The sequence below is a fragment of the Orbicella faveolata genome, unplaced genomic scaffold (assembly GCF_042242905.1).
Source record: "Orbicella faveolata isolate gen_17 unplaced genomic scaffold, um_ofav_v1 contig_35, whole genome shotgun sequence".
NCBI classification, from domain to species: Eukaryota; Metazoa; Cnidaria; class Anthozoa; order Scleractinia; family Merulinidae; genus Orbicella; species Orbicella faveolata.
In genome coordinates, this window is record NW_028301564.1 from 22,012,778 (window position 1) to 22,039,803 (window position 27,026).

Genomic DNA, 27,026 nt, shown 5'->3' on the forward strand with positions numbered 1-27,026 from the left:
AAACTTTCTAATGGGAAAATCACCGAGGTCCGATAATTAATGAATGTAGCACTTTGCCAGGGTTGATTCATCGATGGGCTTTGTCTGGAAGGTTCATGGATATGTTTCGTCTAGTTGTGGTTTTCTCAACAGCAGGGTACCAGGAAGATGCGTGGCACTAATTTTAGCTAATCAGATGCAGAGCCTTCCCATAAATGTTATGTTATGTGCAGAGCGGGGAGCTTAGGCCTTCGGCACGAAAGAGGTGTCCTCAGAAATTACATTTTAACCACAACTCAGCATGTGACCTTCGAAGACACACGACGCTACTTTTGAATAAAGATCTTCTCTCTAACATTTCAAGACTTGATCAAATTCATATGGGTTGGGGAAGACATTTGTTCTTCATTAATTTTGTGTTCCTCTTAGCGACGCCAAAACTATTAAAATAACTCCATTCCTCGTGTATATTTCTTTTTTCTGTTTGAAGTCCGAGTGTTCACCGGCCTCTTTTCCCATCTTGCGGCAGTTTAAGAATTCAGCTTTCAACATTCAGTATGCGTTTCACCCTTTCGCTTCTAATGTCTAGCTCGTATCAAATAATGGCGCTTGTAGCTTTTAGATATGTGGATGAACACAAGCCAATGATCATTCGAGAGAAAAATATTTTTGAGCAGCACTTTCACCATTTTTTCTTTTTTAAACATTTACGCTAAATGAAATTATGAATTTCGTGTTGCAGCCGAGGAAAGTACGTAATGTGATAAATTAACACTTTCAGTTCCATCTCAGACTTCCTAAGTTTCCCTTTCTGTTTATTCTGCAATTTTCAAGACCGATAATTTCTAACTTGAACTTAGTAAAACTTAGTTTATTTCATTTTTCTCTCAGTATTTTCTCAAAGACATTTTCTCCGGGTTTTTATCGAGGTGTAGTGACACCTGTGAAAGTTTAGGATATTTCCAAAAAGATGTGGAAACACTAGCTCGAGGCTGTTGTTCCCATATGTTGTATTTTTCTTTCTCCCAAACTTTTACTCGTTTCCATAACTCGATAGAAACACAAAAAGTTTTCTATTTTTATCCTTAATGCTTGCTATGGGGGTAATACATAAAAAAAGGTGCAACAGTTACTGTCTAAAGAAAGTTGTATTTCTGTAGGACTAAATGTTGAACAGAACTCGAAATTGTTTTACAAAAATTGGTGAAATTATTGTTATGAGTGAAATTAATGAAATTAATTATGAAATTAATATACTCAGTTAATGACGCTGCAATTTATACTTCAAATATTTCTACCGTATCTTTATTCTTAAATTTTCAACAGGGTCCCAAACAGAGCTGTTACACTAAACGAACGTGTAACTCTGTATCAATATCATACACTGTTCAAATGGAAAGCGATGTTTCAGTTCAATGGTCACACTGACGTAACTGGTGAGTCTAAACACAACTTATCAATTCACTAAAGATGTAAGCATTGTTTCTATAACTCTTATTCAGTTAAGCAGTGAACTTTCATAAATGGACTTAACTCTTATTTTTGAGGTTTATATTTCTGATTCTAATCTTAGTTTTGTCGTCTCCTATTCTTAAGTTGAGCTAATAAAATTTCAAAAAGCGATATTCTTAAAAAAATAAATATACAAAAGAACACAACAGACTTAACGAAGCGTGCAAATAGAAGACAGCTTCCTTTTTGGTATATGAGAAGAGTTCAGTACAGTGTGGATCCAACAGGAGCTGTCCATTGATTGTTGCCGTTTTGCAACCCTGCTTGAAAACGCCACAAATCAACACTGGACGAGGTTGGTTTGCGTATACAGAATAGATTTGATAAGTTTCGACCACGACAGGCTTCGAAGTCGCCAACTGGGCAACCGAGGGTCGAGCTGTCACGTGTTGAAACAACCAAATTGTGGGTGCGTGGATTGGTGCATTGCCATGAAGTATCGTACTGGCTGTCCGGGTATTTGTTAGAAGTGTACGGTTGTCCTTGATGGAAAAATATCTGACTGGTGTTGTTGGAAGTCCTTCCAGTACTCGGTCTTGATCCATGCTCAGTCGTTACTACTTTAGTTTCTGCTGTCAATTTTTCTTCCGGAATAGTAATACTTGGTGGAACAGGTAGTGGCGTTTGGTTGGTTGTCTGATGAATGTGGTTTTCGACACTGGTTTCCGATTTATACGAAGAGCTGCCTGGATTGCTTGGCTTTGTAAATTTCGTTACTTTTTCTTGCTTTCTGTACTTTGCCCTTCTGTTTTTAAACCAAACCTTGGGTTAAATGAAAAGAGTAGGAGCATTTATAAAGACGGTATTCCTAGTGGTTTGACAAGATGCGCACTGTAACAAACGAGGAAGTCTACATTCAAGAGGGGGTTTGAAACGAGTAGTGGGTGGTTGTTTAAAGCACGATTACGTCAGTCCAGCATTAGCGGGGAAAATTAACGCCCGGGCGGAGTGTGGGGGTATTCAGCGGGCATGCTTTTAAATAAAAAATATGTTGTGTAAGCGTCACGGAATATTTAAGTACCGTTCACACAGATAATTAGTTTATTTAGGTGTCATCAATTGTCATCAAATATCGCTTAAAGTGTGCATTCGCTCAATGTTGCACACCTGGTATCATTTTTATCTGTGTTTGCGAATTTATAATACTCAATTCTTTTTCCCCTCTTCTGTACATTAGTTACAATTACGCCATTGCGCGTAGATCGTCTGGCAAAAATTCATTACAATCGCATGGGAGCATTCCGAGTTCTGCATTGATATAAAGCGGACAAACGTGGCCTTTTTCCGAGGCATAATGGGGTACGTTGTTCCATCACAGTGGCAGCTGACTAAGGTTTAATTAATTTAACGGCAAAGAAAAAAAGAAGAGTATTTTCTTAGTTTCACTCTTAGGTTTACTGACATGGAATCGATATAATGTTATGCCGTGTTCAAAACAACTGGTAAGAGGCTCAAGAATTTACAAATGAAATTAAGACTCGTTTCAAAACAAAAATCTTGTTTAAGACAAATAATCTGGGGCTAGTTTATAATGCAATCAACTATAAAAATGGTTGTCAATGAGGGCACAAGAAGAATGGGTGTGAGAGGACTTTGGAATAACTGACACCGAGGCAGTTCGCATGGAAATATTAGACGCACCCGTCGCAGCCCACCCAGTCTTCTCCGTCATCATCTTGGCAAATCTTGCATAAATCCGCATTCCTCCTGCAAGTAAGATTCCTTACTATGGCGATCTGACAGAACAAAGCAGCTTGAATTCGATGACATATATTCTTCGAGAAATTCTTTAAGATCACCCTCGAATAAACCAAAGACATAGCCATTTTCCTTTCTATAATCATGCAAATGCAGACGGAGATATTCATCCATCCACTTTGTCCGCCATATTTACATTTTACGCGGGAAAAGTACATGTATGTCTTACTACGTATGTGCATGTGAAATGGCCTTTAATTTTACGGGATCACTTACACAACGTATTTTTATATAAAAGTGTGTCCGCTGAATACCCCCACACTCCGCCCGGGCGTTAATTTTTCCCGCATTAGCGTGAATATCTATATGATGTTTTTTGATTGTGTTTTCTGTCCTCCAGTTTTAACGTCAGCTGATCTCAAATTCCACAAAACATCAACAGAGAACACCACTTAGTTAATCCAAGAGGAAATTAAACCTTGAGCAACTTTTATTCCTGGATTAATGGGCAAAATCTTTCCCGGCCTATTACTACTAGGTTAAATCCTTAGTTGCGCGCTTGAAAGATAAGTTCGTTCTGCTGATTTGCTTCTTTATCCTAGTTCTGAGAATTCGGTGTGACATCAACACATCTTCCCTTGCTTAAATGAATGCAAATACCTCATTAATCTTTCTATAACTATCCCATATACAAAGCGCCTCGTCTCATTTTGAAAGCTACACTACATATAGACCACTTGCACCTGAGGTAGGTTCCCTGGTCTGTATCTGCTTAAAGGAGATGTGAGCCGTATCTCGCCACACTTTGCTCAACCGAATATCATTTCTACAATAACTGCTGAAATTCTTGGGCGCTCTTGACTATTTTTGTTGTCAATAAGCGGACAGACACATGAATTTGACAATGTTATGACGAAATTCCTGATCAATAACAGGACAAACGTATGAAAAACTGACGTCAATTGTTAATTAATTACCTGAATTCTTGATTCTGGAAGGTTTGTCCAAGATGCGAGCTGCTCCCTCATCACAACATCGGGGTAATGTGTTTTAGCAAATGTGTTCTCTAGCAGCTGAAGTTGTTGATAGGTGAAAGCTGTACGAGAACGACGATGTTTTCCTCTCGTTGAGCCATAGTGAACCTCTAGGATTATATCTACAACAGGAACACACCATAGCTGTTAGTTGGAACTTATCACTTAAAGTCTGCTCGAGTAGGACCTACCCTCAACTCCACTCTTTCTTTCCCTTTGGCGAGCCTTAAGGTGGTCGGCACCAGTTTCCAGCACCTTGCAACATTTAGATTTTTACGGGTCATTATGGCCATCTTATCAGTTGATCTCACAATCGTGGTCTCAAAAAACTACCCAATGGCTGGTGAACACGTTATCATTTTCGTGACCATAAGCCATCTTAATCAATGATAAAAGTCCCGGTGCCATTTTACTGTCGATTCAAGCTTTCTGTTTACTATAAGTAGTGCTTCAAATGTTACTCATTTCTCCATATTTTTATCTCGAGTTTTGGCTGGCATAATAGTTGGTGCACCCTCCTATTTTTTAATCACTTTCCTTTTCCAAAAGGTAAGGCTACCGCCTTTTTAAACTCATTATTTTTTTCCTAGCACTTTCTTGTTTACAATTTCATCGCTTCTGTTTCTTTGCTGAGCTGAATGTTAGTTGATAGCCACGTGAACATTTTGTATCTAGAAAGAATGTTATGCATTTGTGTGCCATTTGTTTAGTTCCTGTAGCCACTGTCGCGCGTAAATAGCACCGCATTCCCTCGCTCGCCCCCCCCCCCCCCCCTGCCCCCACTCTCTCTCTCTCTCTCCGTCGAGATTTTGCTCTTCGCTCATACGGGGAACGCTTGCTAAGCAGCTAGAAAATTCCATTCGAAATCGGTGTACCGATGCATGAGGGTTCCTGTTTTATGAGTCAAATGAGTCATGAGTCAATGAGCCACGAGTCAAGTTATGAGTCAAGTCAGCGGTTTTCAAAATTCAAAATGGCGGACGTCGCAAAACTCGGAGTAAGTACTGACTGTGAATTCGGTGGTTGGCTACGCAACGATTTTTGTTTCTCGAATTCATTTTAATAGACGAACAAGTTTAGAGGTTGAAATTACTCAAAGGACGCTAGTTACAGCGAAAGACCTTGGAATTTTCTTGCTGAAATGGGTTGGAAAAGATGGGCGACTGCCATCGTCTGATCCAACTGATCACTCCCAAGAAGTCGTACAAGAGACCTACTAACCGGAATCGAATATCACCTGATATGGTAGAAAATATATGGTTCGCCACCTTTAAATTTAGTGTAGACCTTTGGAACCTAAGCCGGCACCAATAAACAGCATGTCATGTGTAGCCGATAACGATTTACTACTGTCCCTCGAGCACATTGCCAAATATATTAATGGCACGGGCCATAATATCAATATCCAATATGGCAGGCAATGCAAACAGGCGGTAAATTTCGGAAAGGTGTGACATATTTTATGCGTGATATAATTTTGCGTGCGTGACTACAGTTGAAGGTAGTCTTGAAGACAACAGTCCTACCCAGGCTAGACTTATTCTTAGGTTTCTTGTAAAGCCATTTCTGTCATTTCACGAAACAATGGAAGCAGAAAGCTTCCAGAACTTTTCCCTAGTTTCATAAAATAAATTAAATGAAGAACTGTTCCTAGCATACCTCATAAGTTCCCCTTTGATGAAGACTTTCTTATTGCTAGAAGGGTGAAACGACTCGAAGGGTGTGTAAAGATATTTGTTAAGATATTTGCTACTCACACTGTTTACCGAACACTCCCGATGCATACAAATTTGTGCTTTCGATGTCTGTCATACAGTGTGTGGATAAAATTGAATTTGGTGAATTGCTACAAACCACCAATACTAAATATAAACACATTTCCTGGCCGGTTTATTCCCTATTTGTTTGGAAAAGACTGTGTAGTGTAGTCTTACTTTAGTCCTAAGACTTAATTTGAAACTCCTGGTGGATTCATTAGATAAAGTATGCTCAAAATGCTCACAACTTGTATTATGAAGCGCAACTGAGATTTCATGCGAGCATCGTGAAATTTACATGATGCTACCTGTGATTTTACTAATTTGAATTCCGTTTGTCAGACAAGCGGATATGAGGCAACATGAAGAGGGCGCGAAACTCGAAAAATTATGTTCATTAATTAGCAAAGACTTATTGCTAAGTTCGTAGCATTTATATTGATAACGTGTTGAAGGAACATGATTAAAGCTTACAAGTTTAATAAATTTGCTTTGTATTGTAAATACTGTATTGGCCGAGGCTACAAACACTGCTGGGCTCACTATTCTTTTGCAGACTTGCCTCTAGAGTACTATGTAAAAGCTAGAAATTTTCATTGCAGCAACAGGCAGCAACCGAGGTAGGACTTTCAAAAACAAATTCTAGATTGAACTTTGCAAAATGATCTGTCAAAAAACAACAAGGCGCAGAGGGTGGCCCTGGTATCGAGTGGTATGTAAAACTTGACATGGTTTGTACTTACTACAGTGTATAGAGCTTAATTCACTACCCGTGTTCAGAACATAGACAGGAGAAGACGAATAATGTGTATACGTAAAAGAACACTGCGTTTATCAAGCAGTGTCACAGTCCTCTGGGTTGACATCTGGGAATGCATGCATTGTTCTCCTCTCAGAAGCATTAATTTGGTACGATTATGGCCAAACGTAGCTCAGACGACCAGTTTAAACTTTAAAAATTCTGTTTCACTCTGCTGAGATGAAAGCAACACGTTCCGATTCATTCAGTAGTATTCTAGCTGAGCCGTCATGGCGCTTTCAGGAAACGTTTTTTTCCCCCTCCTGTCTCTTCATCGTAGCAATATTAATAAAGCCTGCGGCCATGCAATAAGCTCCTCGTACAATAAATGTGGAAACTGGAAATATTACATACCTGCCAAGCGCTCCGCTAATGTGAGAGCGTGAGGTGCATTCGGCTCGTCAAACATCTGGCTGTTATTTCTTGAAGATGGATTATTTCTTAATATACTGTCGATTGAAAATGATGATGCGAAATCCATCGCGTAGAACTTTTAGATTTGCGATAATGAGCGGCCTGTCTGTTGGCAATACCGAAGCTGCAGCGCTGTAGAACAAGAAAGCAAGAGAGAGAAGCTGACTCGCTGCTATCACAGGATCATCACATGGCTTTGTAATTTTGGGTGATGTCGGCGCGGTTTTTACTTACTTCTGCAAAATAGTCTGGCAACTGTCATGTAGTAATGTAGGTGTTTTACCTGCTGTGATAATTTCTACTCGCTCTTTTGTGAAAAATACGAAATTTCCTATTTAATTTGTTCTATGTTTGAACAGATGATTGCAGAATATTTTAATCATGAACAAGCGAGTGACGTTTTGTTTCACACAAAAATTTTAAAACTAATGGAAATAGCAGTTGGTGCACTCACGTTACATACAAATGAAAAAAGCAGCTAAATTGTCTAAAACGGTTCTTAAACGGTATTTTAATGCGATTATTTTGTATACCATTCACTAAGTGTTCCACATTGTAGTATTTCCTCAGCCTAGCCATTCACGATTCACGAATTATTATATTGTTTCATGTCATAGGTTTACATAAACAAGATATTAGCCTTCAAGTTGTACGATATTGGCTTCTATCAGCATGGGCAGACTATGTAGGTTTAATACACTCTCGCTACCTTTGAAGGCAATTCAGTGGTTTTTAAGTTAGATCAGGAATATATAACCTGAAATAACTTTGCACAAGCTAAAATATATGAGTTCTTCTTCAGCTTAAGTGTCAAAAGCGTACGGCAATTTTAACGACAACAGAAATCAGGAAATAGGAAGCTGTATCTTGTACGCAGGAGAGCAACACATCACAAAGCCGCGAAAATTGATTACCAAATTCCACCGCCGCCAATTAACAAGAAAAGAAGCATTCAAATAGGCCTGACCTTGGCGAGTGTCTCGAGTGAATTTGTCTGTCGTCCGTTCGTGGTGACGAAAATTACTTGCACTACAGTGGCAGAACAACTTGTGTGCGGCTGGTTCATCTCGACCAAGTCATTGATTGGTGATCCAAATCTCCCCTCCGTAGCTGACCGGTATTTGTTTGAGTAAAAGTGCCGAGCTGTCGCCGTGATTGATGGTAATTTAATTAGAACGAACTGTACCCCACCTAAAGGTAGTTATTGTCGCAGTAACCAATTAGCGCGATCTTTTTGTACGAGAACTATTGCTGATCCGCAAATCACACTCTTGTATGGCTGAATTATCAACCGGTTTTCAGAGCTATTGTGCATCATTTTTCATCCATAAATCTACGATACTTAATCCCTCTTGACTTTTGGCCTTAAAATGATGTTATTTGAGAAATTGAAGTGTTCTGAAGGACATAATATCAGACATTATTCAAGTGGCATTGAACAGCATTTGAAAGCAACTCTATTTCTCTCCCTTTTCGTCGAACGGGCTATTCTTTTACATGCTGTTCTTTTTGTTTCTTAATGAAAAGCCCTCGAATTGGATCCCCCACAGATGTACATAATTGAAGTAGAATAGAAAAAAAAAACCTTATTGGAAACCATAACTCGCCATTCAAAACATTTAGCTTATGTCCTAATCCCTTGTAATGGGCATGGAAATCAAAGCGGCAACAATTTCCCGTTCAATGCTCGCAAAGTAAGAGTGTGTCTGGATTTAGGCATGACACTGTGAAGTTCTGTAGCATTTCAATTCTTTGTACTTCGCCTGGGTCGCTCTTAAAAGAGCCATAGGGAAAAAGGAAAACATCCCGTCACGTTTTCTCACCTTTTGTCAGAGACCTCCTGCGTTGAAAGCAATTATAATAATTGTAATACGGTAGTGTACACAAAATGCACAAAACGAGAAGGCGAGGTCATTATTGCATAAATGGTTCATTTTGTACGTCTTTACAATAAGTCCAGCAGGTCAGATGAGTTTTTGTTCTTTGGTCATATTTTAGTCCAATTTCTAAGTACATGTTAATAGGTTTACTTCGACAGAACGTGCTATTTGTTAACGTGGGCCTGTTGTGACGGCCCAGTTTTGCTTTCTGTCAAAAAAGAAAAAAAAAAATGCTTGCCGCTTCATAAAGGAAACAGCTTGTTAATGTACTGTAACGTAAGATGTAACTAACTAACTGTGGGTCAACTGTGTGTTCAACATGACCATGCCCAAGTAGCTTCATGTACAGCAAAGTCTTACTTTGTAAATACCCGCTTGATAAGTTACAGATATGTTATCACTACATTTATTCATCATCCTACATTTGAAGCTTACAGCGAACGCTCAAATTCTTCACATTTATTGTGATACTGTAATACTCGTATGAAAGAAACTGTCAAAACCGCTCAAAGGTTCAAGGTAACACCCTAAAGTGTTCATTATCGCCTTAAGATATTTAAAGGATTGCGATAATCTCATTTTCTGCTACCCCAAGGAGACGGTGTGAAAATCCACTGAGCGTTTTCTGACTGCGTCATCCGCCGGATACGGACTTTCTTTTTATCTGAAAATATATATGGGGCAGTTATCAATAGGTACGGTTCCATTGAACTCTTATGTATTTGGAGGAATACGCGAACCAAACAGTTTTACGTTGATTACATTCATCCACAAATTCTATGCACCATGCACCAGCGTTAATCCTTCGACGCAGACCACATTATTCGTTGGATTAGCTCTGCAATGGGAACTGAAAGTGTAACGACTGGGCAGCATAGCCACGTGCAACTCTAAGAACCGACATGGTGTTTGAAAAGCGTTACCCCGGTGGGGGAGGGGGATACTCCCAGAAAAATTGGGTTGGGGTGTGCGGCCCGCTTCCCAAAACCCTTACCCTATTTATGACCAAAATCTGTGATATTCCCTACCAAAAATTCGAAACCCTATTTATGTCCTGACCCTAAAATCAAAACCCTGTTTCAGACTTGCGTTATTATTAGTTCCCCAGTTCAGACCAATGTTAAATTACCGTAAACATAATTTGTGAAGGGCTTTTGTTGATTTTCCTTTCGATAATGATGAAAAAGTGGCTTCTAAAAAAAAAACTCATATCAAGGCTAGAGTGCAAAAACCATACCCTATTTATGACCAAAATGACCCAGATCAGCTAAAATCGATACCCTATTTATGACCAAAACGGCTGAAAAACCATACCCTTTGGGGCCGCACATACCTATATAGCCCATATAAGGGAGTAGCCCCCCCGGGGGGGGGGCGTTACTCATTGAGACCAGTCATCTTGTGTCTCATATATTTAGTAGTCTACAAATAACCAGCCGCACGAATATCGTCGAAGGATTTTGCAGACATGTATGCCAAAAGACAATTAAGGTTAGACTCAAAATTTGATTGAACAACGTTAGTTAACTTCACACAGGACAAATACAACAGTGCTTTAGAATAGAAGTGTTTGTTCTGCGAAGGGTTTTGGTATTAAAATCGCTCGTTGTCCCAAACAGGATCCCAATTTCAGACCCCAATCGGCACCACGTTTTCCTAATAGGGTTCAAATGCCCCTCCTCCCTTCCTCCGTCTCTCCCACTTGTACAATAACATTGCTTGTTGTTTTATCTTCTTGTGCTAGCCTCTTCCAGACGTTCAGTTAGTAACCCAACGCCTCTAAGAGTCTATCTTGTGCCGTAAGACAGGAAGGGGGATACCTGGGCCCCATCACTCTCGCTTTTATTATGGGAAATTGTTGTCTACCGGCTTATTGGTTTCAAACGTTTTAAAAACTGAATGAACTTTTAAGCTCATTTGACAATCTTTGCAGGTAAATTTTTGAACTAGGTTGATAATTTACTGAAACAAAGTTGTCACCGACCAACATTTCTTTACCATTCCCACAACTTTCTCCAAAAATTTGGTTCTCCGTTTTTCAATGCACCAGTTGGCATAAACTAAATAAGAAAGTGTTCCCTGATAAAAGTATTCTGCAAACAAACTTTTATTTTTGTCTTCACATGTCTCCATTGACGTTTCTACTAAACCTCATGCTAAGGACCAATCCTTATGAAGCGGCCACCTCCCATTTCCTTGAGGGTGGCCGCTTGTTGGGGTTGGACTGTACTTAAAAGAGCAGTGGAGTCTCGGGGACGAAGAGAACTGAGCAGTATTAGCTTAAACTACAAGGCATTATAAATTACATTCAGATTCTAGAATCAAGTTCTGGTTACACTGTATGATATATTAAAAAAAGAGAAATTCTTTGGGATCATGAGTCTCAGGCGAATGTTTCCGGCCACAGCTCTTCCTGGTTCTCCAAAACTTTCACCAGTGTTTCTCTAACTCGATAAAAAAAAAAAAAAAAAACAGAGAAGCGGATAGATTTTATTTCTTTGAGAAAACCACTCGTTTATTTCGATTATTAAAATGAAATTTTTTTCCCCACACAATCATTACGTTAACAGCTCGAGCAAGGTCTGTATTTTATTTCAGTTTCATTTAACCAAATACTTAGGCTGTATTTTCTTACTAATGTTTCGAAGTGTTTCAAGGTATCATATGCCATTCGACTCCGTTACTTTTGATAACTAATCATTTTATCAATTTTCTATGTTTTCTAATTACAGGGCTGCAAATAACAGTCCGTCATCGGACATTGGCCAACCAAAATTTGCTCGTGTCCGACAAATTCCCAACTGTGATTGGACATGATGTCCGGACAAATTTTTTTATCCTAAATCATTTACAGTAAGGATGAATAAAAATCTACCTTGAGTAAATCTTACTTTTTTTGGTGATGTCCGATCACAATAAGAATTTGTTTTGTCCGAACAAGATGGTGTCTTAGTAGTCCTTTCAAGAGAAAAAAAATTATTTGCAGCCCTGTAATGACCATCAAATTACTTGCCGATTGCAATTTTTTTGTGAAGGTCTTGTTGTCACGTTCTCTATGATAATCTCATCTATTTCGCGATTTACTCCGTTCTCTTAACACGCTAAAAATACAGATGTTTAAGGCATTCAACCGAGCTAACTAGCTCGCGCTCCTGAGTGGCGTTACAGTACGTCACTTAACGTCCTCAACGAAGAAGTTAACTTTTTGTCTTTTTCCATGTTCAGTTTCATCCACTCCATGTAAAAATGTTTGAAGTTGCCAGAATAATCATAAGTTTACAAAGAAGACCGTACTTACCTAATTCTATTGACAAGCGAAAAATGAAAAACTGAACCAATAAGAATCGCTCAGTGTATTCATTACCGTTGGATAAATGCATGATCAACACGAGCCTTCAAAATTTTGCTAAAAGAGTAGAACAATGGGAAGTATAACTAACTAAACTGTCCCTGGATTCAGTTGATAATCGAAAAGTAGATATAGCTAAGTGCATGACCACTACAAATAAGATTTATTTACATTACATTATTTTAGATAGGTATTTTATTGTGTGTTTTCGCTACAAATCATTTAAGAGCGTCTTTTAATTGTTTTGCAATTTCTACACGAGCTTCCAAGCAGATGTCACTGAGGGTAACCTAGAAATTGACGGCAGAGCAAGCATCCTCTTCCCTTGCATTTGCTCCATGGTAGTAGGTTTGTTACCTTGGGTTAAGAATATGGGTGAAGTAGCTGGACAGCAGCAAGCCGGGCTCAGCGGTGATGCTGAGTTGTCGATGCTATAATCTTTCTTTACAGGGAGAATAGGAGTCCTTTTTTCCTTTCTGAACTTTGCCCTCCTGTTCTTAAACCAGATCTGTAAAAAGAAAATGAAAATAGCAGCAATATAAATTGAAGTTGATTGTCTTGCAACTTTAACAAAAAGCGTTCAACTACTCTGGCTAAAAAGAAACCAGCAGCAAGTAGACAATAACAGCATCCACATATTCACAGCTCAGTCCAAACTACGGACCATCGTCGAGGCGTGGCTGGGGTAGGCAGTGCAGTTCTTGAGCTATTGCTTACTATATAAATGTCAGACCTAAATGTATGACGCTAACCCTAAACCCCTTTTCAGGGAAACACTTAACTGTGTATAACCTTGGGGTTGAGAAAGCTAAATAAACAGCCGTAGCGGGTTAGTGAAAAGGAGGTTTCCAGCGTTAGCCCTTCGTCAGAGGATACTATAAGGGATAACCTTTGTCAACTTCAAGATGAACAGTTAAGTGTTTCACTGGCCCGTCTACCAACAGTTTTTTTCGAATGTTACACCTTTTAAAGTGATATTGATTCGTTTCCCCCTGGTTCCCGTTCCTCTTATGGTTCCCTATGACAGTATGTCTATTCAAGACTGCCAGAATAAATAAGTAGGCATTTAACACCAAATAAATATTTAACTCAACATTTACAGACATCTTTCCCGATAGCTTGTGAAGTTGAAAATCGCGAGCATGTCTGCTTGACAATTTATAGTGATAATGTAAAGGCAGTTATTCCTCAAACCTGTATTGTAGAGTCTGGCAAGCTGGTCCATTCGTTTAGCTGTTCCCGCATCACCACATCAGGGTAATGAGTGTGTGAAAACACGTTCTCCAAGGTTTTCAGTTGATACTGAGTGAACGCCGTGCGAGTTCGCCGACGTTTCGGTCCCCCGCCTTCTGTATTGTTCTTGGCATCCATTATCACGTCTGAGAAAATGGTAGTGGAAGATCAGAGTTATAATTGTGTAGAGTAAGTTTGTTTAAGTGTTGGAAACAGAAACTGATTTTCCGGGCTCTAAATTTGGTTTACCTTAAGCTTTTTTGTCATCGTTAATTTTCTCTTTTGATAGCACCTGTTGTTGTGACGGTCTTATCTTTCCAAGCGTAAGCTTAAGGTACTTTTCGGCTTTTTTTTCTGTCATGGTATTTTGAAAAAAAGTTCTCTTCGCTCACTATATGCCACTATATGTGTTTTTCTTATAGACACGTGGTATACGTCAATACCAATAAAAAAAATTACAATAAGTTAACAAAAGAAAAAGAAAATAAAATTGCTATAGTTTTTTAAAAGAAATTACAATAACATACAATTTCAGTTAAACAGAAAACAAAGGAACGCTCAAAATTATCGCAATCTCCACTTAAATATCAACCATGCTCACAGACTGTATGTTGTCGTTGAATATATGCGCCCGAAGCAGCGCACTAGGTCAGATAGATAACAGTTACACCGTATAGTGCAGTTAATCAAATCATAATCCGGCTATTACTAAAAAAAAGCAAATCTTTCGAAGCCCTCTTTAGTGTCTTTAAACCTTTATACAAACTGTCTGGGCAAATGGTGTTTTACCTTATGACATTCTTGGGAGTGAAAGGCCATGTATGGCGGTTTTTTTGGAGTAATTTATAGACCTTGGATGTGTTTGAATTGAAATTAAATGGGTAAAATTTTTGAGACTAAGTCTTCTACCCCTTAGATTTGCGTAATCTCAATTTGTGTTGCCAGACCCTCACACGATTGAAAACATTATATGGAGAAAATGCTGTTTTGGGTTCATGTAGCCCAGATGCATAGCTAACATTGGTAAACCTATCGATACATGTTACCTACTGGGAATAATCTTGTGATGTAATTGTGGATTATGGTGAAAAATTCTTGAAGACATCGGCGACGTTTTCGTTTTCTCGTATGGCTTAAACTTGTATGAGTGAGTCTCAGAACATATTTTAGCTCTAGGTATTTGCTACAGTGAACTCCGTTTTACATATACTCATATAATTTTTCAATTTTGCATTTGTATTGTTCAGGTGACAGGTTTTCTACAAAGTTCTGGTCAGGTTTTTTTTCCTTGTTAGCCCAATAAATTTGGTATTGTGGCTAACAAATGCAAGTCTTGTTTTCATAAGTTAGTTATCTTTGCGTGATCTTCTCCTGTTTATTGAAGAAATTAGGCGCATTCATAATTTTGAAGGTGAAGTTCAATGAGGATACCGTTTAAATCATCTATTTATCTCAATGAGTGATCGGCAAACCCTGCGTTTTGGTTAATTAGTCAAGCAATTTAACTTTCAAAATGGCACTTCAAGATGGAAGGTTATCAGTCAAGAAAAATTCAGAGGCAATTTATTATTTCATGACAGGAGATGGCTTGGAATGGAACCCGCGAGTTTGACGCAATTATTTTTCCTCAGAAACAAACGCTTAATCTGATAAAGTTATGTATATTTCTGTTGTTGAAAAGCGGTAAGACTCACAATGAAATAAAGAGTGACCGAATTATCCGAATGGTCCGTATAGAGGGCACTGCAGAATTCAAATTGTGGTAGTTTAGAACAGCAGTAGTACAGGAGTCGCTAATGCTCGAGTACTGTATCTTTTGGCTGAGGAATGAGCAGTAAAAATGTTAAAACAAAGCTGTGTAATAGGTCACGTAATAGGATGTACTTCAGTCTTCTATATTAATGTTAAGCCCTTCCTGTGAGTAAAGTTAAGCGACAGTTTCAGAATTCTATATAGCGTTCTTTGTCATAGTCATATACAAGCGATTAAGCCCATAAATATATAACACTGATCGGATGCCTAATATGTATTTAGGACGCTATTTACAAGATTGGCTGTGATTCCCTTATTCGAGCTAGTGTGAGAACCTGTTTATCATGCGTGATCGTAAGAGATTCCCGTTTTCAGTCAATGCTTTGGTGCATCGTGTCGTATGGCTTATGTAATTAAGACATACATTTCCGGGAGGCACTCCCTTATATGGGCGTTTTGGTCATAAATAGGGTATCGATTTTGGCCATTTTGGTTATAAATAAGGTATGGTTTTAGCACTCTAGTCTTGAATTGGGTAGGTTTCTTAGAAGAAGCTACCTTTTCATCTTTATCGATAAAACCGTCAACAAAAGCCCTTCATAACTTATCTTTGGGGCAACTGTGTCAGCCGCAACGGTCATAAATAAGCTATCGAATATTTGGACAGGTCATAAATAGGGTAGGAAAAAACGCAGAGTTTGGTCATAAATAGGGTAAGGGTTTTGGGAAGTGGGCCGCACACCCTCACCCAACTTTTCTGGAAGTACCCCCCTACCCCGAGGTACACATCTTCCTTGCCATGATGCAAAGATGTACTAAAACGGTTCTCGATGGAAATGCCGAGATGGCGCCTTCCCGTATGTGCATAGTTTGTAATGATTTGATAAAAAGGTTATATTGACGGAGAAGTATCACGTTGGAGAAATCGAGAACATTTGCCAGGATTACCGTTTATTTCAACCGATATAGCTAAGTAAGAAACTAGTGTAATCCGCGTATTTGAACTCCCCCGGTACTGATACATTCCTTTTTCGCTTCGACGCAATGCTAAATGCTATCTAATGGAACGTATAACGACTAACCGAGATGAATTTTACCAGTGAATGTTGAGGTTTAAATTGACATTGGAAGTGATTCTAATTTGCCCCTGGGAATGATTTCACAAGAACACTTCTGCCTTACAACTTTCAATTGTTGGTCTTGTCACTGAGGAAGAAATAGTTGACTTAGAGGACGAACGCCTCTCTACCCATGACTACCCATATTCATATTGTGAGGAGTGCACTTGTGGTAAACGCATTTTGCCAACACATTTAACAGTGTTAACTTTCCGGGGGAGGAAGACCTAGGCCCATTAGCTTCAAGTCTAATCGAGTGTCGCCGTCGCGAGTATGTTTTCGCTCAGTTTAGCTGATGCACGGTACAGAAATTTCCCGTTTTTGATCTGGAAAAGGGTATCATTTTTACTCAACATTTAAAACAATTACAAGCAGTTAAGACTAGGTAATTAATGCTTTTACTTTGCAATGGAATATGTTCGCAAAACCAGTGTTGTTTTTATTTGTAGCAGGGCGAGGTTGCTCCGGGGGCGTAGCAGCGCAGAGATTTTCTCCCCCGGTGTTAACTTTTCAACAACAGCTTTTCTGTCTCAACTTGTTAAGTAGTATGGGTATTCTTGGCGTATTAATCTGGCTAAATTCGGCTCTAATCCACAACATTGATTAATCGTGACTTACCTGCTAGTCGTTCAGCGAGAGTCAAAGCCTTACTGGCGTTGCAAGAAGATTGGTCGGCTTTTCTAACTCCCCTTGATAAATCGCCCTGCAAGATGTTTGCCACCGAAAATGGAAGTTTGTCCACCGATTCCCCCATTAAGACTGTTGGACGCTGCAGGGAGTAGGACTTGCACACGAAAACAGCCTCTTGGCTTTTTGTTGTGCTGGCTGTTGCAGCTTTTCTGCCGAAGGCTCTTCTTTTCACCCTCCTTAAGGGTGGCATGAAGATCACAATGTAGTTTGCCCAATTGTTTCCTCCTTACACAGTAAATGGTTAATTCGCGTTTCAACACATGCTAAATCAGTTATCCTTGTTGAGAGTACACCGAGAAACCCATCCCGTAATTTGTCTGTCCTTCTGGTATGACCTCAATGCGATGGCGACAGTAGTATCGATTGCAACATATACAGAGCCTAGCTTCAATCCAGTTTGACAAGAATTATTCCCTTAGACTGAATAGGAACGTTCCGTTCCAACTCAAAATCCTCCACTTTGGAGAAATATTTCTCGTCCCTAGAAGAATTCTAAGTGCCTCGTGGAACCTCTTTCCGACATGTTGTAGGCTAAGTATGCACGTACGTTTGTTTACATACGAGACGTCCCTGGCACAGTGGACGTTTATTAAAATCTTATATACGCTAAGAGGTTAGATGTTATCCAAGGCTCTGGAAGATAATTTATTTGTACAGTTGGATCAAATAGTTATAATTTTTAAAGAGATCCTGGACCGCGAGCCGAAACTGATTGCTTCAACTAATTTTCAGCTGTTATCTCGCCAACCTTTTCTATCTGTTGTTTTATAAAGTTTATCGCGCTGTGCGAGCTGTGTGCCTTAGCGGCACTGTAAATGGATCCATTTTGAAATTAGACTCATCTAAAAAGCAATTTATCATTTTCTGTCAAGACAGTAGTGACATTTGTAACAGTAGTAATAGATTGTTGATAGGTAGCTTATGGATCACTCTGTTCACTGACCCATGCTCTCCTTAGTCCTTACTGAATATATGGATATAAGACTGTACCGTTGTGTACATCTCATTTTCCGTAGCGACGCTGACTTTCCGTAGCAAAGCTGATATTCTGTCTACATAAACGGTTTGCTACAAGCAGCTACAAGTGACAACGAAAAGAACATGATCTCAATTGTACCACAATTTGTAATTGTCTGGAATGCAAAAGTGAACTAAATGACCTAGTAGGTTCAGCAAATACTGGTAAGCCCATTCCTTGTTTCCTGCAAATCTCGGATGCAAAAATCTTTCTGAGAGTAAGCACCTCCTCTCACTCTCTTACTACAGTGTGTTACAATATTTTCAAAGACGGATTGCTACAACTAACAAGGTAAGGAAAATGGTTTTTAAAGTAGAGACAGAAGCCAACACAGAAAAATTGTAAGACAGCGTAGATACCAGGATTTTTAACCAATAGCTTACAACTGCGATAAAATTCCCGTCTCCCAGAAAATAATCCTCCAAATCTCTGATGCAAAAATCTTTCCGATAATACCCTCCCCTTTCCACCATGTTGCAGCTGCTCGTTACTTTCGGGACTATCGCTGCTGACGTCATTGTTTACATTTTACCTCTTTGCTATACGACTTTGCGTAAAGAGGGATCATGTTACTCTAAACAGTTGAAGAGCTTGTGAAACTCGTGCATGGCGAAAATTTTAGCTCTTTGGGTGTAATATAGAAAGAGATATTGGCTTTCAAAACTTTCAAAAGCGCCAACAAGACCCGGGGGGGGGGGCACTGCCATATATGGGCTATATAGGTATGTGCCGCTGTGAAGGGTATGGTTTTCAAGCAGTTTACTCTAGGATAGGGTATATATATCAGAGCGTTTGGGTCTAGAATAGGGTATAATTTTTCACAAAACTGATTAGTTGGTTGAAGATTTTATCTAGACTAAGGAAACCAGGAATTGCCACTCAAAAAATATAAAAAAATCAAATCGGCAAGTTTAAATTAACGCAAATCAGCCTCAACAGTGTCGATAGATGGGGGGATTTGGGGAGGTTACTCTAGTATAGGGTAGCAAAATTCAGCTGAACTAGCTCTGGTATAGGCTAGGGGTTCCAGGGTCCCAGCGGCACATCCCCACCCAGAAATTCCCAAAGTACCCCCTCCCCGGGTAACAAGACCACACATTCGTTGTTTCACTTCGAGTTTTTAAACCAGCGTGGCACAAAAAGTATTTCGTTCACTGTTCTCAAATTCCTTGGAATAATTTATAGTGCTATGACTTTCTATAAAAAAAACTGCTGTTTTTGTAACTCAATCAAAAACTAAATCGCTTATGTTAATTAGGCAATTATCGTAAACCCAGACACCTTTATTGGACAATTTAAATTTTGTAACAGAGAAGTGGACGCGGTTGAGAAGAGTCTAAACTAAAGGCTTTTAATTTTACTCAGTGCATGGTGAAATGTTTACCTCTCTGGGTGTAATATTGAAGAGATATTGGCTTTCAAAAGCGCTAACAAAACCACACATTCGTTTCATTTTGAGTTTTTAAATCCTTCGTGGCACAAAACGTATTTCATGCACCGTTCTCAAGTTCTTGGGGATAATTAATCGAGCTATGACCTTTCAATAAAGAATTAATATTTTTTAGCGCAATCAGAAACGGAATCACTTAGGTTAATGAGGCAATTATTGTAAACAAAACTTCCTTTATTGAACAATTTAAATTTTGCAACAGAGAAGTGGACGCGGTTGAGAAGAGTCTGTACTATAGTCTTTCAAATGACAGTCTTAATCCGTTTGAAAAAAACAAACCTGCGTCTTTTTATGATAGAGGTGAGTCGCGACCGTAGCCCCGTCATGGAGCTTTTTATTAGATTTAGCGAACAATTAAGCCATGTAGGGAAAGTAGACCTGCGTTCTTGTCATGTTCTGCTCTACTTTAAAATAGCTATAATGAGGTTAGCCTGATTATGAGGTGTCTGGACGTTGGGAGAGACGACAGTAAATGAAGTGAATAGACTTACAAGATATTTTTAAAATAAATACCTAAGGTATGAGGGGAGCTATCTTTAACAAACTGCTAGATTTCCCTTGCTGCTATAGCCACGAAAAAAACTCGACAAACGGAATCTTTTTTTCACAGTGCGAACTAAGTATGTAAGGTCTTATCGGCTTATAGCTCTCTCAAGGCGAGGACGATATGTAGTCTAGTTGTCCTGCCATTCTCTGTGCAGCAGTGTATGTGGGCAACAGTGCAAGAACAAAAACAGCATAATCTGGCAATAACAAACTTAACCAATTGGCGAGTATGGTCCGCTGACTCCGTGTTTTGTTTAGTTATATATACGCCACAAAGCCACATGAGTCCCTTACTACATGGTGGAAACCACGGTAATTATTTTCTCTTATATGGTCATGAACGTGAGCCGGGTACATCGAAAATGCCGATCTTTGGCAATTTGAAAATCCTGTGGAGCGGTCTGGTAATGAGACAGAGTCTCCTTGAGATACTTGGTATGATGGGTAATGAACTGGAATCAAGGAGTAGGTATTACAATTTGTCACGTTTCGTCTGAGTTTTGCCCTTCTGTTCTTGAACCATATCTGTGAATATAAATAAAAAATATGATATAACCTAGCAGAAGAAACTTCAATCTGAAGCTTAAGATTTATTTAACGCTACCATAAAATTATATAAACATTGTTTTTACACGACGAATCTGTAGTTCTCTGTTGGTGGTATCTTGAAATCATATTAGGAAAGAACACTGGGTGTTTGCTGCGTGACTATACATTCTATTTTTAACTTGCACCCAACAAAAAAAACCCTTTAAAATTATGATCGCTGTGATTCCTCCTCTTCTAAAACGTTCCAGGAGAGGTGTATCTTTGCAAATTTGTAGAGCAAAAGTGGAAAAGCGAACATTTTGCCAAATATTTTTGAGAGGTGTGGGTTGGATTGGTGAAAATGTTATTGGAAATGTACCTGGATTCTTGATTCTGGTAGATTTGTACATGAAGCCAGCTCCTCTCGCAACGCTGTATCCGGATAATGGATTCTGGAAAAGGTATTTTCAAGAACTTTTAGCTGGTGACGATTAAAGGCAGTGCGTGTACGACGATGCTGTGGTATAGAAGAGCCACAATGTGCCTCTAATATGATATCTGAAACAGAAACAACATCAGATTAGTCGTTTTAATCTGAAGCTAGTAACACCAAGTTTCCTTGTGAACTGCCCTAATATTAGCTCTGACAATTTTGTGATACATCAAGTTAATATTCCCTCGTTGATGATTTTCTCTTCATTATCATTACCTAACGCTATCATTTAGGAAAAAGAGAGCAGTTTTTTTTTTGTATAACGGCGACAAATAACAATTTGAATCAATTGTGTTATCTTTCTCAGATATACTCGAAAATTATAAAATCATGCATAATACAAGAATTGAATAAGATCGTTCAAGAAGGCAAGTCAGGTGTCTTTCGTCACGCTGTTGTCGAGGCTTGAATTTCGCTGTAATAATATTTATCACTGGTGCTTAGTCGGAATAAGCTGATCCTTAAATGGCAGCCATACTTGAATCATGCGGATTTTCAGATCCGCTGTTTTTTTTCCCAGCACCCTAAGTATGCATATGTTTGGTTGTGCGGTGATGCCAATCATATGTCACATCACCAGTTTTCACGTTAAATATTATTTATGAGAACAGTGTGTTAACTACGAAGAACCCCGTTGGAGTTAGGTTTCTTTTTCTGCCTAGCATCTATTTAATTTTATTCAGGAATCTGGAATACTAGGAAATAATTTATGATGAAATTAAAGACCATTCTCATTTCAGGATAGAAATTGGTACACTGTATTAAACTGTGAAAATAGGAAACCTGAACACAAGAGCACAGCTCGATCTGTCCATATTTTGTTTAAGTTGTGGATCAGTTTTCGCATCACCTTTCAGAAATAACCCATCTCTTTATTTTTATAACTGCAGCAAGGGTTTCTGATTGTCCCAAATTACATGTCACGTTAAATTGATTGCCGAAAACAGATTCGTTATTTCATATCATTGTTATAAAAAAAAGGTTCAATCAGTTGCCCAGAGACTATACAATCAAGGTTTGTGCAATCAAGAATTTTAACGCTACTACATGGCTAGGCTGTAGGTACTCGTAAGGGCGAGTTCAGTTTAAAATTAAATAATACCATCAGTTTCTACATTCAGGTCCGTTAGTCTTTACATTGAGGGTCCTACCACTGGCCCACTGCTCTACAATCAAAAATGGTGGCCTCATCCTTGACATCTTTAGTTTTGGTCTTGCGGAGGAATTTTAGATATTCTCTTATCTTGCCATTTTCAATCAAATTCTGTCACAGGGTGTGGGACAATGCTTTCTTGAAGATAAGAAAATCCATGATCATGTTGACAGGGTTTGTGGTATAGTTTGTTCGGTCACTTTTATAACAAAATATTTATTACCTGCAATACACGGCCGGATCTAAAATATAGCACGCATTACGCAGGGTAACTATACTTGCTTCCTCGTGGAACATGCAATTTATCAAAATTATCGTTTCTTAAAATGACAATGACAATGAAAGTATTTGATAATCTGCAAACAAGGGAAGCAACATGTAGCTGTTTAACTATGTTGGATGGAAAAACTTGAACCAGTTGGAAAAGAGCCGTTTGAAAACATGCACGATATAACTGCAAAATTGATAGTTGTGGTCACATAAGTTCAATTCAAGGTTATTAGTTGCAATCACATTTTGTCTCATGTAAAGTAGGGGTAGGTGTTCTTAGAGATCTATATGCAACTATCATTCGTTTGTTTATTTGTTTGTTTCAGTCGTCCGCGAACGCTTTATGTTCATTCTTCGGCAGTAAACGGATTTTAGCTCCTTAGCAGAGCCTTGATCGCTACAAATAAATGCATGTTTGACAACCAAAAATATTGCTTTCTGAGTGATGGTGTTTACTGTTTTCTCCGCAAATTCTAACGTAGATAAATTTTCCCTAGTTCTGTTTTCACAGATATGCCGCACAATTTGTTCATCAACCAAGATGTCGTAACATATTTCCCGAACCCTGAAAAAAAATTAACTCAGGGCTGTCATCCAAAGGGAAAATAATATTTCCCACTTCTGCTTTCAGTGGTTAAAAAGCCGCAAACAATCCTCTCATGTTAGTTTAATATCAAGGCGAAAGCAAGAACATCAGATTAGTCTTTTACACTCAGACCTGCACGTCTTTTGTAAAGCCTCTGCATTAAACATTTCAAACTCTATTAGCAAATAGTTCCGTTCGTTTTCGACAGTTCCGCTCGTTTTGTCAACTGATGGATTAAAAGTTAATTGCGTCTTGCTGGGAGGTAGCACTTTCTACGACAGGTCATTGTGGCGAAGCAGGCAACTGACGGTTGATTATACCAGGGAGTTTCACATATAGAGAATGTTTCAGCCATTTAGCGAAAAAACAAAACCAGCATGGCCTTTTCATGGTTCGTATGTGATCTAACTATACTGTTTTCTCTCAAGCAACTTCAATTCTCCTCAAGATAAAATGAGGTTTTGAAGACCAGCTTAGGGAGTTTGGAGTGAAAATGTTCAGAGAATTGTTTGTGGGAATGAAATATTTCGTGGTGCTTTGCAAGGACTCTTCGTGACTGTGTACTCCTTGGTTCCAGAACATTGTGGCGTCTTCCTTAGATTTTTCAGGTGTTGAAATTGTTTGACATAATCTATGTTGATATGTGATTTCCCAATATCGAGAAATCAAAGAAGGCTTTCTTTGATCCCCTAACCATAGTGGGAAATATACGATTGCAGGGAGCAGAAAAATCGGAATGTCCTGTAATCAATTACGTTTACCTCGAGAGTACAAATTCAAACAGTCCGCTGTCTCAAACTAAGGTTTCATTCGAGCTAGTGCATGGTGAGTTCAGCAGCTAGGATTTAAATTTTCCGATGTTACAGAAAACAAAGGCTTTTTGACTTCAAAACAATGTAATCCAATTCAGTGAATTAGCAGAAGTGTTTACAAAGAAGGAAATATGGCGATGAAACATTCTTCTAACGATATTGTGTTGGATGCGTAGAGAAACAGAATGTTAAGTGACTCTTTACTTTAAAAGAAAAGAGTCAAGCATCAATGTGCTAATAGCCTTGGATAAACGAGTAGTTGCTATACATGAAATGAAAACGAGGAGCAAATATGGCATAACACTTAAAGAGAGGGAAGGTAGTACTCGTGGCTTTTTCTTGATCGATCGGCAGCATTCAGAAGGACTTTTGTGTACAGAAAGGGCTTTCAATATTTGTGGAAGATTACTTATTTTACCAAAATAGGAAACTTCAAACCTGCAAGGTGGGCCGCCACAGAAAGGGCTTTTATTTTTGATGGAGTCTCTTTCGGTTCTTGTTCTCCTCTGTCCCCATCCGGCTTCAACAGATTTTCCATCATAAAAGAGGACGATTTTTCGCTCATTCTCTTTTCTCTGCCGGACGCTGCAGCTGGGCTGGAAGGTGTTGCATGATTCATGTTTGTTATACTTTGATGACACGCAAGCTGTTTATTCCAAGGCGTTCCAAAGAGACTGAAGCGTCAGTAAGACTAGGTACTGAACATGCCAAATTGGGACAGGAACATCTGGTATCTGCATTTTATACTAACCATGTATAACTCGCGTTAGGAACACCTAAATGCAGAAAGGACTTCCATCCGCTCGATTTCCGTCATTTGAAAGAATGGTACATTGGTTACATGCTCAAGTACAACACGTCAATTTATTTCCCTTATATTCCAATCTTTCCATGCGGACGCATCCCATGCGTTAATCCCCGCTTTCTTATCAGATGCAAATCAACATCACCCAATCCAGCGGAATTTGAATACTGTGTTTAGAGAACCTCACGGATTGTTGTCATTGCTTAGTGTGGTAATTCGCAAGACTTACTTATACTCTGTAATCCTTAAAGCATGCAACGTGTTATTTTGTAACAAGTAGCTAGATAATTCATTTTAAACTTTAAAATTTGGTTGCGTGCTTAAGAATTCGGTGACCCTTCATCCCTACCTTGATGCTCGTATTGCATGGTTCTCAAAAGGGGGATCACTTAGGCATGCGAATCAGCGCAGGTTGTTTATGCAAACCACGAATCAGCTGTTTAACGAGGACCTTAACATCTGCATGTATAGTCTTAAAGGAGGTTAACGTAAATTTTGCTTTGTATTGCCTCTTCAGTTTGTCAAGAGTGATAAATTGAACTTCTGATTGTAAGCCACGGGATTTGCGTCTTTATTTTCGCAAGGGCTTTGTATCGATGAAAAATAACTAATAACATAAATTGCTTAACATGTTCATACGTTTCCGTGCAGGAAACGTTTCCTTGCAACTAACTTTACTGCCCCATAGTTCCCTAGTGGAAGGAAACAAACGATTGCTGTTGTGTTTGATGTTAATAGAAATTCTCTTTGCTGTTAAGATGAATGGGCTTTTTACTGGCGATGACAAGATAATTTAATTACTGTCACCAAAATGGATGGCTTTTAATTAAACGTCGGTTAAAGACTACCGCCAGCTGAAGTTGATAAGCTGAACCCCACTGTTTGTTTAGATATTAGAAACTTTATACCTATTTTACTGCGATATAGATAACAGGTATTTTTTGAAAACACCTAGTAAGTAATAACAGAATTAGGTCTAAGGGACTATTTACATTTGTGCGCTCTTGTGGTGTACATTGTAGCAAGTTATTTACTTTAGAATCAGGGCCTTTTCTAAATGGAATACAATTTTCTTATTGTTCTTCGAGTAGAATATATTGGGAATGCCCAACCTTAATTCATCGGATTATTATAAATAGGAACCAGATTGGGCGTGGCAGGCACGTAATGGGATTGATTGGGATCATACTGCTAGGTTTGACGGCCATGTTTAAAGCTGTCGATTTCATTGTGTCTTGAAGTTTTCTTGTTCAATCTCATTCTAGACCTGTCCAGTAGTTGATCGTTTCTCGTCCCATCTGATCAATGACGGGGTACGAGCTCCTGTCTCCAATCTACGTCTTAGTAAAGGAGTTGAAGACAATTCTCGTAAAAATCGATCGTAGACTTGATTTTCAAGCCATAAAACTTTTACTATCATTTTATAGCTACTATTACTCTTTCCGTTCGGACAAAGTGATCTGTTCGCTGGTGTTGCACTGAGAGGGATAAGACGGACTGTTTCATCTTATGATCTATCAAGGTGTGACATCTGCTTTTAGTGATAAGACGTTGTGCCCAGGATATGGAATGCTAGTGGAAACGTTCAGTGACCGAAACCGTAACCTGGCCTTTTTTTGTTGTTGTTGTTGTTCTCGAAGCAATGTCAGCGAAAACTATATTTTACACCTTTCCAATGAACCGATCGCTTTGATATCTGAATTTCACTTTCCATTAACGAAGGAAAGGACAAGTTCTGATCATAGTTCTTGTGTTTGTTATGTCTTTTGCTTTATCCTCTCAAGGTCATTTGAATTATGGAGTTTCACGAACATGCACTGTCATTACTCAACTGGGCAATTTTTAATCCACCGCGCGCGATGTTGGTTAAGGTTTTCACAGTTGTTCGTAGGAGATGAAAGAATTAACACAATCCATGGCGGTGAACGTTATTTATGGGATATACTTGGAAAACTGTAACGTTACATTGATGAGTAACAGATTATATTAGGACCACACCCTACACAACGAGAAATATGATAAAGCCACACAAGCGGAGATGACGGCTATAAAGTGGAACGGGCAAGGAAGGGCATTGCAGAGAAAGTTTGCATGTCTAAATATAACCTGCAGAAGAGTGTTGATTAACTCTAATCATCTGAACGAGCTTT

The 27,026-nt window shown here is 38.9% G+C and overlaps 3 protein-coding genes across 3 annotated transcripts; all 3 read right to left on the minus strand.

Annotated features, from left to right (window-relative positions):
- Window positions 1-1,111: 1,111 nt before the first annotated feature.
- On the minus strand, window positions 1,112-8,461 carry LOC110065831 (uncharacterized). Its single transcript, XM_020772996.2, has 4 exons — window positions 8,161-8,461; window positions 7,134-7,325; window positions 4,167-4,345; window positions 1,112-2,253 (listed from the first exon to the last, which is right to left on the minus strand). Exons 2-4 carry the CDS (start codon window positions 7,258-7,260, stop codon window positions 1,696-1,698), a joined length of 864 nt encoding a protein of 287 aa, XP_020628655.1. The 5' UTR covers window positions 7,261-7,325; window positions 8,161-8,461; the 3' UTR covers window positions 1,112-1,695.
- Window positions 8,462-11,561: 3,100 nt separating this feature from the next.
- Window positions 11,562-17,772, minus strand: LOC110065916 (diencephalon/mesencephalon homeobox protein 1-like). The gene is made up of 3 exons (XM_020773102.2): window positions 17,144-17,772; window positions 13,617-13,801; window positions 11,562-12,930 (listed from the first exon to the last, which is right to left on the minus strand). Exons 1-3 carry the CDS (start codon window positions 17,403-17,405, stop codon window positions 12,676-12,678), a joined length of 702 nt encoding a protein of 233 aa, XP_020628761.1. The 5' UTR covers window positions 17,406-17,772; the 3' UTR covers window positions 11,562-12,675.
- Window positions 17,773-19,836: 2,064 nt separating this feature from the next.
- Window positions 19,837-25,289, minus strand: LOC110065834 (diencephalon/mesencephalon homeobox protein 1-B-like). The gene is made up of 3 exons (XM_020772998.2): window positions 24,510-25,289; window positions 21,137-21,315; window positions 19,837-20,754 (listed from the first exon to the last, which is right to left on the minus strand). Exons 1-3 carry the CDS (start codon window positions 24,688-24,690, stop codon window positions 20,488-20,490), a joined length of 627 nt encoding a protein of 208 aa, XP_020628657.2. The 5' UTR covers window positions 24,691-25,289; the 3' UTR covers window positions 19,837-20,487.
- Window positions 25,290-27,026: the final 1,737 nt, after the last annotated feature.

What these genes read in the sequence shown, in the direction of transcription:
- LOC110065831 (XM_020772996.2), bottom strand. Translation starts at nt 7,260, where the DNA reads ATGGATTTCGCATCATCATTTTCAATCGACAGTATATTAAGAAATAAT. An exon ending in ATTAGCGGAGCGCTTGGCAG is followed by an intron (nt 4,346 to 7,133) that starts GTATGTAATATT and finishes TTCCTGTTGTAG; the next exon opens with ATATAATCCTAGAGGTTCAC. An exon ending in TTCCAGAATCAAGAATTCAG is followed by an intron (nt 2,254 to 4,166) that starts GTAATTAATTAA and finishes ATTTAACCCAAG; the next exon opens with GTTTGGTTTAAAAACAGAAG.
- LOC110065916 (XM_020773102.2), bottom strand. Translation starts at nt 17,405, where the DNA reads ATGCCACCCTTAAGGAGGGTGAAAAGAAGAGCCTTCGGCAGAAAAGCT. An exon ending in TCTCGCTGAACGACTAGCAG is followed by an intron (nt 13,802 to 17,143) that starts GTAAGTCACGAT and finishes CCATTTTCTCAG; the next exon opens with ACGTGATAATGGATGCCAAG. An exon ending in TGCCAGACTCTACAATACAG is followed by an intron (nt 12,931 to 13,616) that starts GTTTGAGGAATA and finishes TTCTTTTTACAG; the next exon opens with ATCTGGTTTAAGAACAGGAG.
- LOC110065834 (XM_020772998.2), bottom strand. Translation starts at nt 24,690, where the DNA reads ATGAATCATGCAACACCTTCCAGCCCAGCTGCAGCGTCCGGCAGAGAA. An exon ending in TGTGGCGGCCCACCTTGCAG is followed by an intron (nt 21,316 to 24,509) that starts GTTTGAAGTTTC and finishes TTTCTGTTTCAG; the next exon opens with ATATCATATTAGAGGCACAT. An exon ending in TACCAGAATCAAGAATCCAG is followed by an intron (nt 20,755 to 21,136) that starts GTACATTTCCAA and finishes TTATATTCACAG; the next exon opens with ATATGGTTCAAGAACAGAAG.